Raw genomic sequence first — 9,399 nt, forward strand, 5'->3', positions numbered from 1 at the left:
AGAGCTCGTGTGGCAGGGAGCAGGCGAATTAAAGGGGCGGCGCGCTGCCAAAATCAGTGTATAGTTAATGATGCCCCAAAATAGGCAGTTAAAAAAATTAATTAAAAAAAATCTATGGGGTATTTTGAGCTGAAACTTCACAGACACATTCAGGAGACACCTTAGACTTATATTACATCTTGTGAAAAAGCATTCTTGGGCACCTTTAATCAGTGCATTATCCTGCACCTTATAACAGATTACGCCTTCTTTTTACTTCCAGAGCGACCAAAGGCCTGTCCCTCAGGTGGATCACTCCTACAAGTCACAAGATTGCTGTGGTCAATAGCATTTCTTTTCTTCCAAGAAACTAACTTGTAAAAACAACACTTTTCATGCTCTTCCTATGTCCAACAGTGTATGCATGCAATGAACATTAATATTGTTTAACATAAGTTATGTAACATGTTATGTTTATTACTACAGTATACATATATGTGTGTGTGTGTGTATATATATATGTGTATATGTAGTGGCATCATGAGTGAAAATGTCTCTAAACATCTGTGTATTTGACAAGTATTGCATTTATTTCCCTTCAGCTGTGATAAAGTATGCAAACACAGCATGAGTGTCACTACAGGAAGCAGAAAGTGTCCGATTTCACATCTCTGTTTTCAAAATAAGCTCTGTGTTTAACAAAGGGTTATGTCACTTACATGTTTTGTCTATCAAGATAATCTTTAAAAGTTAACACAACATTTATACATTTTGAAGCCTAAATATAGTTGTCAGATATAAAAAGCTAACAGTAGGCTATAAACGGACTACAGCACACCATGGTCGCCACCACCAAGCTTCCTCAAACTTTATTAAAAAAACAACTTTATTTAAAAACATGCTGGCTGATTATGATCTGCGCTGTGTATTCATGAGAAATGCTGTCCAAATGTCCTGTTTGTCACGATGACGTCTAAAGTCCCCGTCAAAGGAAGTTATCCCTTTTAGCAACTTGTTAGCAACCGCCGTTTTAATAAAGATTTTTAAAAAATCACAAGCGGGTTATAACTAATGTGTTTTATGTCATAGATCAAAACGTGAAAATATTTAGAGGCTTTGTTAAAGGTGGTAAAGAGGATGTTTTGTTTTATACATTTTTGCAATATTACTTGAAACTGTCTTTACTAACTGATAAAAGACTATTTATTAGGTGCACTGAAAGGAATATTATTAATATACATCATCTGTGCACGAGGTAGGGCCTTAAAAACATCAGCCAATCATCGCGTAAATGATTGGCCCTCTGGCTTGTCAATCACTGCCATTGCGAGAGACGTGCGTGGATTGGCCCTCTGGCTTGTCAATAACTGCCATGAGGTTCCTTGAGAGAGACGCGCAGCTGCGCGCTCCAGTAACTTTCCACACTCTACAGGCGCTGCATGCAATGTTTTTGTCAGGAGACAGGAGTAACAACTGCAGATTATGAGTTACCTGCGGTGAGTCCGACATAATGAATCCACTAAGTGTGTGCGCGGCTTAATGATTGTAAGGCCGATTATGAATGTAAATTGATACTTATGACTGATCGCGCTCAAACGCGTCCAGTCAGAGCCAGTTGCGTTCAGTCTGCGATTACAGTCGGTGTTCCAATTCCATGTGAAAGTATATAAATCTGCTTCAGGAGCAGGAAACAATCGCTGTATGTTGAGCACAGTCTTAGAATGTTTTAGCTAGTTGTTAAATGTGTGCCCGGCTTAATAACACAGCGAATGCCGGTGGTAAACACTCGTATTCCGATACTCGTGCACGAGTTTTGGGAGGCGTTCACTTGAAATGAGCTGTGAAGGAGGGGGGTTGTTCTTCCGCATGCGCTCATTTCAAAAACTCAGTCGACGAAAACATCCCCTGTACCACCTTTAACCACAGACCTTATTTCAGGCTATTTAGCAAAAACACATTCAAAAAACCCATAGACTTTAGGAAGTCCTAAAATACTAACTTGCTTCCGGGTTTTGCCTACAAAAACACGTCATCCCTGAGGTAGCCTACTCTATTTTGAAGAATGTCAGTGTCCAAACAATTGATGGGACCCCATTGACCCCCATAGTATTTTTATACTATGGAAGTCAGTGGGGTCCATCAACATATTTTTCAAAATAATTTCTCTTGTGTTTAGCAGAAGAAAGAAATTAATTGCAGATCGAATGAAAATGGCACACAATAAAACATAATCTGCTCACAAGTGATATTTACAATTGACTGCTTGTTTCACTCTTTGTTTAGGTTATCATACTTTTAAACATATAATAATTAATAATTTTTATGATCAATATTTGTATGTGTGGTCATACTGTAAGACTGAAAGTAAAATAATAAAACTAATCATAAACGGCTTAACCCTCTACTGCACACATGTAGATGGCACATGAAAAAAAAAATATTCCACATAATTTTTTGGTTAATTTGGGAACATTTTATTGATAAAAAAAATTGCCCCCAACCCCCAAAAATTTGTGCGACAATGGTACAGAGAGAAAATTATCATCAAAATCTTTTTTTTTTTTTTTTAAATTCAAGAAATCATTAAGTAAAAAGGGAAAAACACTTGAAAGACATTGATATATTGAATTAGATACATGCATAGGTCTGTATCATGTAGTGTGCTATGCAATATAATGTACTTCATATATAACACATTATGGCCTGACATTATGGCTTAATAAAACCTGACAAAAGGCTTCTCTACACCTTCACGCACACACACACACACACATACACACACACACACACACACACACACACACACATTTTTATGTACAGTTCATGTCGTTTTAAATAAGATTACTAAAGCAAATAATCTTGCCTTCTCACACCATGTGCTCCTGTGACCATGTGTCAGAACAGGATGTCCCACCTTTAAATGGTGCTTGATATTGACTCCCATACTGAACTGTTCTTTGGTACTTTCTCGGCCTTTCTAATTGGTTGTAATCATTTAAAGAAAAAATTACTAAACATAGGGCTTAAGAAACCTTTCCGTTGCCTGAGGGCAACGCTGTGCTGTAGAAGGTTAATATAAGCAGTAACAACAACAATATATGTCTTCTTGAGAAGGCTTTTGAGACGCTGGCACAGCTCAGTGGTTACTTCTGAGAACATTTCTAATGGTCGTGCCTCCCAGCAATGGGATCGAACCCCGGGCGCCATCCAGCGTTTTTATTTTCTTACAGACAAACTCTTGACAACACTCAAGTAAATTGTGTTAGGTAAACTCTACATCTGTTCAGTACTGGCATAGCTCAGGGGTTAGTTCTCTGCATAATATGTCGTAAACTAGCTCTCGAACCACGAGCGACGTCTAGTGTTTACATCACAGCTACAGATTTGACCAACCAAAACGGCTCTCTCCGTTTGTTATTTCGCTTACAATTAAACATTTCAAACCGAAACACGTTAACAACAGTCTACGTGCTCAATAGAAGACCAGGTTTACTGAATTCGATTACAGAAAATGACTCAGTCGGTCCATGCTAATGTGACAGATAGTTCTGTTGGAGCCGATTATGTGCGCATGCGCACAACCCGAACCGCCCGGTTACTCCTCTTGTAAACAAGACGACACGAGAACAGTAAACGGTGAGATGTGAATTAAATCCCATGATTCTTTTTCTTATTTCAACACCAATTTTATAATAGCTATATGTAGATGCAAATTATTCATTCGCTTACGTGGCTAATTTAAAACATGTTTGGTTATTTGTCTAAGCTTGCAGATAGCGCTTGAAGGAGCTAGCTAGCTATCCTTTTTTAGCTGTCTATCATCCCCATTGATATGACTTATAAATTCCTTTATATGTAGATTTTTGTTAGCCTGTTGCCTGTAATATAATAATTATTTTTATAAAATATTTACCGTGTAATACTCAACCAGAGTACTAATGTAAGGAGTGACTCCTGTTGGCCAGTTCTGTTAATAACGGTTATTATCTGTGTATATATCAAGTAGTTTGATGTTAACGTTCACATTGTTGGTTTTCTCTATTGGATCCATTACAGATTTGGTCAGGCAACAGGGAGTAAAGACACATTTTTCCTGTTACATACTGACTGGATATGAAAGGGTTAGTAGCAAGTATTACTGTCACTGATCTTAAATGATCAGAATATTTGCACTATAAAATATAAACTATAATGACACTCTTTTAACTACACTATGGTCTAAAATATTGTGTTTTCAGACAACAGAAAAGTTCTGAACCTGATGTCAATGTCCCAGTCATTGAAGAAGGTATTATCAGATTAAGCATGATGCAGTAATGTTAGTTTTTAAAAAATATATTTTGAGAATTGATGTGTGTGTTTCTCTCAGGGGCAGTTGCTACTGCAGAGGACCCATCGGCAATCACAACTATTCAGTCTGCTTCTACGTTTTCCTCAGAGCAGCCAATTAAATACCTCTTCAAGACAGAGGGAGCTGGGGGGCAGGTAGGGGAGCTGTACCCTCCCTCAGGGCAGGTAGGAGATGGGGAGGAAGGGTTATATTCAAACCTGAGTAAGAATTTAGGCATAGTTTACACCTGGTAGTGACGTTCATCTCGGCCGTCTGATCACAAGTGGTCATCAAGACTGTGGCTCGCAAATATACTCCAAACATGACTTTTGGAGAGCAATTTTACAAATTTACTTAGTGCTGCTGTCCATCCCAGACAGATGTTAATACCAGGTTTAAATCGACCTAAATTGTTCCATAGAGTGTTCTTTCTGATGCACGATTCAGAAAGATTTAGCAGTGATCTCTCTTTTTTCACTTTAGGTAGTAGACAAGTGTATTTCTGAAAGATTATATTGCATAACATAATTTACCATCTTCATTTTCTTCAGGTTACATATCGCGTAATCCAGGTCGCAGATGGACAGCTGGAAGCTCAAACTGACGGTGCAACAGCTGTTAGTGTAGTGACTGGGTTTCCGGCTACAACGCAGCCTGTTACACAGGTGGAAAAAAACTTATTATTTGACCTGAAAGAGATAACTGAAATGAATCTGATCACAACTAATTTCAGTATTATTTAAATATGTTTTTCAGGCTGTTTTCTCTCAGTCAGAAGGCTTAGATGGAGATGGCACAGAAACCCATTATACATATTACCCTGCTACTATCTCAGACGCTGCAGCAGGCACAATGGTGACCGGTGTTCAGGCCTCAGATGCTCTGCTTAGTCAGAGTGCTCCTGCAGGTATCATCAAACCCTTTTCAGCATAAATGATGACTTCCAATTAGTCTTATCTGCATGAATACACAACAGTGCAGTTCTGTTGCAAAGCAGCCTGGATTTTTTTTTTTTTAAATTAATTTGTTTTTGTTTGTTTGTTTTTTTTGCTCCTGCTTTAGGTCAGTTGTATGTTATGATGTCCCCGCAGGAGGTCCTTACTGGAGCCAACCAGAGGTCTATTGCACCTCGTACACAACCTTACAATGCGTAATGTTGCCTTTTCCAGCCTCTTAAAAGCACTCAGTCGTTTAATACATTTCTATATTTCCGTTATTGCTGTTTTGCAATCTTTATTTTGCATTACATGTTTTTAGTGACCACAAACAATCATAAAAACTTAATTCACCCTTACACAAATTAAAGCCTTGAAAAGGTCTTAAATTCATAAAGTCATGGCATTAAACGTTGCATGCATTGTAAAAAATGAATGGGTCTCATTCACTAATAATTGCATGGTTAGTACACAGATTTCACACACAAATTTTTGCGTACACATGCATAGTGAATGAGACCCAGTATCTTCCTCAGTATTTTTTGTCCTGTTTTGCAATACAAATATCTAAACATCTTTAAATCAAAATACATTTACTTGAGATCCAAATGTAAAATGAAGTCTTGAAAAATTGCAAAAAAAAAAAAAAAAAAAATGTCAGTGAGTAATAGAAACTTCCCTTTGAATTAAGTTGATTTTTCTGAGCCTATTGGCAGATCATAAACTCACTTCATTTCGATCAATTTCACAGAAAACTAGACTTCATATTTTATGTCATTTTATATCTCAAGTAAATGCATATTAACTTTTTTTGTAAAATAAATTAAAAAGTAATGAATATGTGTTGTATTTCCAAACATTGAAGTGTTGCTAATACAACTCATTGTGTTTCTCCCTATACATTTACATTTTGAACTCATGGATTAGCATATGGTCCCAAAGAAAAACAAACAAACAGTTGTAACACACTTTTTCAATATTTGCAGTAAGTCAGAGGGGCCAAGAACTTCAAGAGATGAGAAAAGGCGAGCTCAGCACAATGAAGGTAAAGGTTTTCAACTGAAAAATGATTAAAAATTACATGCAGTTAGTTGTGTAAGATATTAGCAAGTGATTATTTTCAAATCGCTTTACAGTTGAGCGAAGACGTAGAGACAAAATTAACAACTGGATTGTTCAGCTCTCAAAAACAATTCCAGACTGCACCATGGATTCCACTAAAACTGGACAGGTATGTGTTAGTTTTGTGAATATAATTTTAGCAGCAGGATCTGCTTTATGCTGAACGTCACATGAACAAATAGGAAAACCGGTCTCATTGCATCCATTTGTCGGAGAAGGTGTTTCTGGAATTATGAACTGATGGTCGAAATCTATGGACTTTTAAGGTAATTAGCTAACCTAGCCAGTTCTTTTTATTGTTGCCGTTTTATTTGATTTTAATATCTAGATGTTTGTGAGAAGATGAAAAATAAAAAACTTTTAAATATCAGTCTGCATGTGCGATGGCCATCGGTCATGCTCACCGTTGCTTGCTCCTGTAAAGGTATCTTGAGTAAAACAGCTCTTTATTTATCAAAGCCCATACAAAAGACCTGAACTGGAAGCGATGCAACCTGTTCTACAGAATATGGAAATTTGTTGCGCATCACCCACATTATATCTGACTTTGCTGTTTTGTGCGTTACAGAGTAAGGGTGGGATTCTATCAAAGGCCTGCGATTATATTCAAGAGCTGCGACAAAGTAATAGCCGGTTAGGAGATGAAATGAACAGCATCGAGAGGCTGAGGATGGATAACCAGCTGTTACGGCAAGAGGTATTTGACTGGTTTGCAGTTGCACCAATAAGAGCTCATTTTTAATCTAGATTAAATTAAAGGGTTAGTTCACCCAAAAATGAAAATTCTGTAATTTATTACTTACCCTCATGCCGTTCCACACCTGTAAGACCTTCGTTAATCATCGGAACACAAATTAAAATATTTTTGTTTAAATCCGATAGCTCCGTGAGGACTTCAATGACATTTCCTCTCTCAAGATCCATAAAGGTACTAAAAACATATTTAAATCGGTTCATGTGAGTACAGTGGTTCAATATTAATATTTTAAAGTGACAAGAATATTTTTGGTGTGCCAAAAAAAACAAAATAATGACTTATATAGTGATGGCCGATTTCAAAACACTGCTTCAGGAAGCTTCGGAGCGTTATGAATCTTTTGTGTCGAATCAGCTGTTCGGAGCACCAAAGTCATGTGATTTCAGCAGTTTGGCGGTTTGACGCACGATCCGAATCATGATTCGATACGCTGATTCATAATGCTCCGATGCTTCCTGAAGCAGTGTTTTGAAATCGGCCATCACTAAGTACGTTTTTATTTTATTTTTTTGGCGCACCAAAAATATTCTCGTCACTTTATAATATTAATATTGAACCACTGTACTCATATGAACTGATTTAAATATGTTTTTAGTACCTTTATGGATCTTGAGAGAGGAAATGTCATTGATGGCTATGAAGGCCTCACTGAGCCATTTGATTTCAACAAAAATATCTTAATTTGTGTTCCGAAGATTAACAAAGATCTTACGGGTGTAGAACGGCATGAGGGTGAGTAATTAATGACAGAATTTTCATTTTTGGGTGGACTAACCCTTTAATATAATAATTCAGGTTTATCTAATAATTAAGTTGCACTTTAATCATAATTTTGATCCTTGTTTTAATTATACAGTGAACCTGAATTAATTTCAAAACAAATTAAATCTCAAAATTAATCACAGGTAAAAGTTTAAAAACTAATTTAAATTGGTGAAAGCAAGATCAACATCAACATTTTAGACAATGTCGGATGAGAATTGAACTGAGCTCTATGATGACATCACTGATTTTTACAGAGATGATTTATAGCTGAATTGAACTTTATACAGTTGCTGAACTGAATAAACACTGAACTGATATCAGCTGAATAATGAGAGTATTTTCTTTTTCAGAGCTGCTTAACAGCTGTATTGAATTCTTTCTGCATCATTAATCATTATTTTCCTGTTTATCACTGTAAAGCTGCTTTGAAACAGTCTGTATTGTATAAAGCGTTATATACAGTAAATAAAGGTTTTCCTATCTGTCTTTATTGCTTTCTTCATTTCTCTCTTTTGTATTGTTCTCATTGACAGTTGTATTTTGTCATGTTGTTTTTTTAAAGGTGGAAGATTGGAAATCTAAGAATCAGATTTTGAGGAACCAACTCCGACAGCACGGCATAGTTGCAGCAGCAAGTGCAGATTCCCAGTGAAGAATTCTAAGGATGTTGGAGTTTTTGGAAATATAGAACAAAAACATTCGGTGCTGGAGATGTACATTTCTGCAGTTTTTTTTAACAACCTTGAACAATGCATAATGCAGGACTTACATGATGCAGTATTGAACATACTGGTGATCAGTGGCGTGCCAAGGTCTGTGCTCACCACTGTTGGTGATGATTCCCCATCAGGATCTTGCCTTATGTACATATTTTATTTTTTTTATTTTTTGCGCCCTCCTGCCACCCATACTTTAATGTAATTTAGTATTCATTTTTTATGTACCAGGACAGGTCAGGAGAATTTGTTCATTTTTTACTTTTACTTCTAAATTAGTGGAAATAATACGTCAAATATTTGTGTTATGAATGCATTTTTCATATATGTCATACTTTTCAGAAGGTTTTTCAAGTTAATTTGTTCAAATAATGAGCATGTAAAATAACTGCCTATTAATTGACAATTCACAACATGGTATAGTATCATAGTAGATTTCACTATTCAGAGTACTAAATAACCAAAATTATTCAGAGTACTGAAATAAATGGACAAATTTCCCCTACACCATTCTTGTAGATTCTGGTTTAAGAATGTTTTGTGTTGCAACATCTCAGTGTATGTTGCTATGTTGTCTTAAGCCTTTTCATTTGTCAAATATTTACTATTTAACAGAAATAGACTCTGGAGATATTATTGTCTATTTTTGTTAAATACCAAATATTTGGTAAAAGGGCTAACGACTTAAAATCAAGGGTCATGCTGACCTTCAGGCCTTAAGGAACCTGCTTTTAGTGTTATTAGACCTTCCTCTGACCATGGACATTATGGCAAGCCATTTTAACATTTATTTCT

The 9,399-nt window shown here is 36.3% G+C and overlaps 1 protein-coding gene across 4 annotated transcripts; it reads left to right on the forward strand.

Annotated features, from left to right (window-relative positions):
* Nucleotides 1–3,353: 3,353 nt before the first annotated feature.
* On the forward strand, nt 3,354–9,109 carry usf1 (upstream transcription factor 1). 4 transcript variants are annotated; one of them, XM_048161154.1, is made up of 11 exons: nt 3,354–3,615; nt 4,036–4,100; nt 4,218–4,267; nt 4,349–4,494; nt 4,861–4,974; nt 5,066–5,216; nt 5,372–5,459; nt 6,231–6,289; nt 6,381–6,475; nt 6,935–7,063; nt 8,451–9,109. In XM_048161154.1, exons 2-11 carry the CDS (start codon nt 4,093–4,095, stop codon nt 8,538–8,540), a joined length of 930 nt encoding a protein of 309 aa, XP_048017111.1. In that variant the 5' UTR covers nt 3,354–3,615; nt 4,036–4,092; the 3' UTR covers nt 8,541–9,109. The 4 variants fall into 4 exon arrangements, with proteins under 4 accessions (XP_048017111.1, XP_048017112.1, XP_048017113.1 ...); XM_048161155.1 differs by having other exon boundaries at nt 4,349–4,464; XM_048161156.1 differs by having other exon boundaries at nt 3,355–3,615; nt 5,372–5,426.
* Nucleotides 9,110–9,399: the final 290 nt, after the last annotated feature.

Source organism: Megalobrama amblycephala, linkage group LG16, assembly GCF_018812025.1.
Source record: "Megalobrama amblycephala isolate DHTTF-2021 linkage group LG16, ASM1881202v1, whole genome shotgun sequence".
Taxonomy (NCBI): domain Eukaryota; kingdom Metazoa; phylum Chordata; class Actinopteri; order Cypriniformes; family Xenocyprididae; genus Megalobrama; species Megalobrama amblycephala.

Coding starts and splice junctions, on each gene's coding strand:
- usf1 (XM_048161154.1), top strand. Junction 4,975..5,065: donor CAACGCAGCCTGTTACACAG/GTGGAAAAAAAC, acceptor TATGTTTTTCAG/GCTGTTTTCTCTCAGTCAGA. Junction 6,476..6,934: donor ATTCCACTAAAACTGGACAG/GTATGTGTTAGT, acceptor TGTGCGTTACAG/AGTAAGGGTGGGATTCTATC.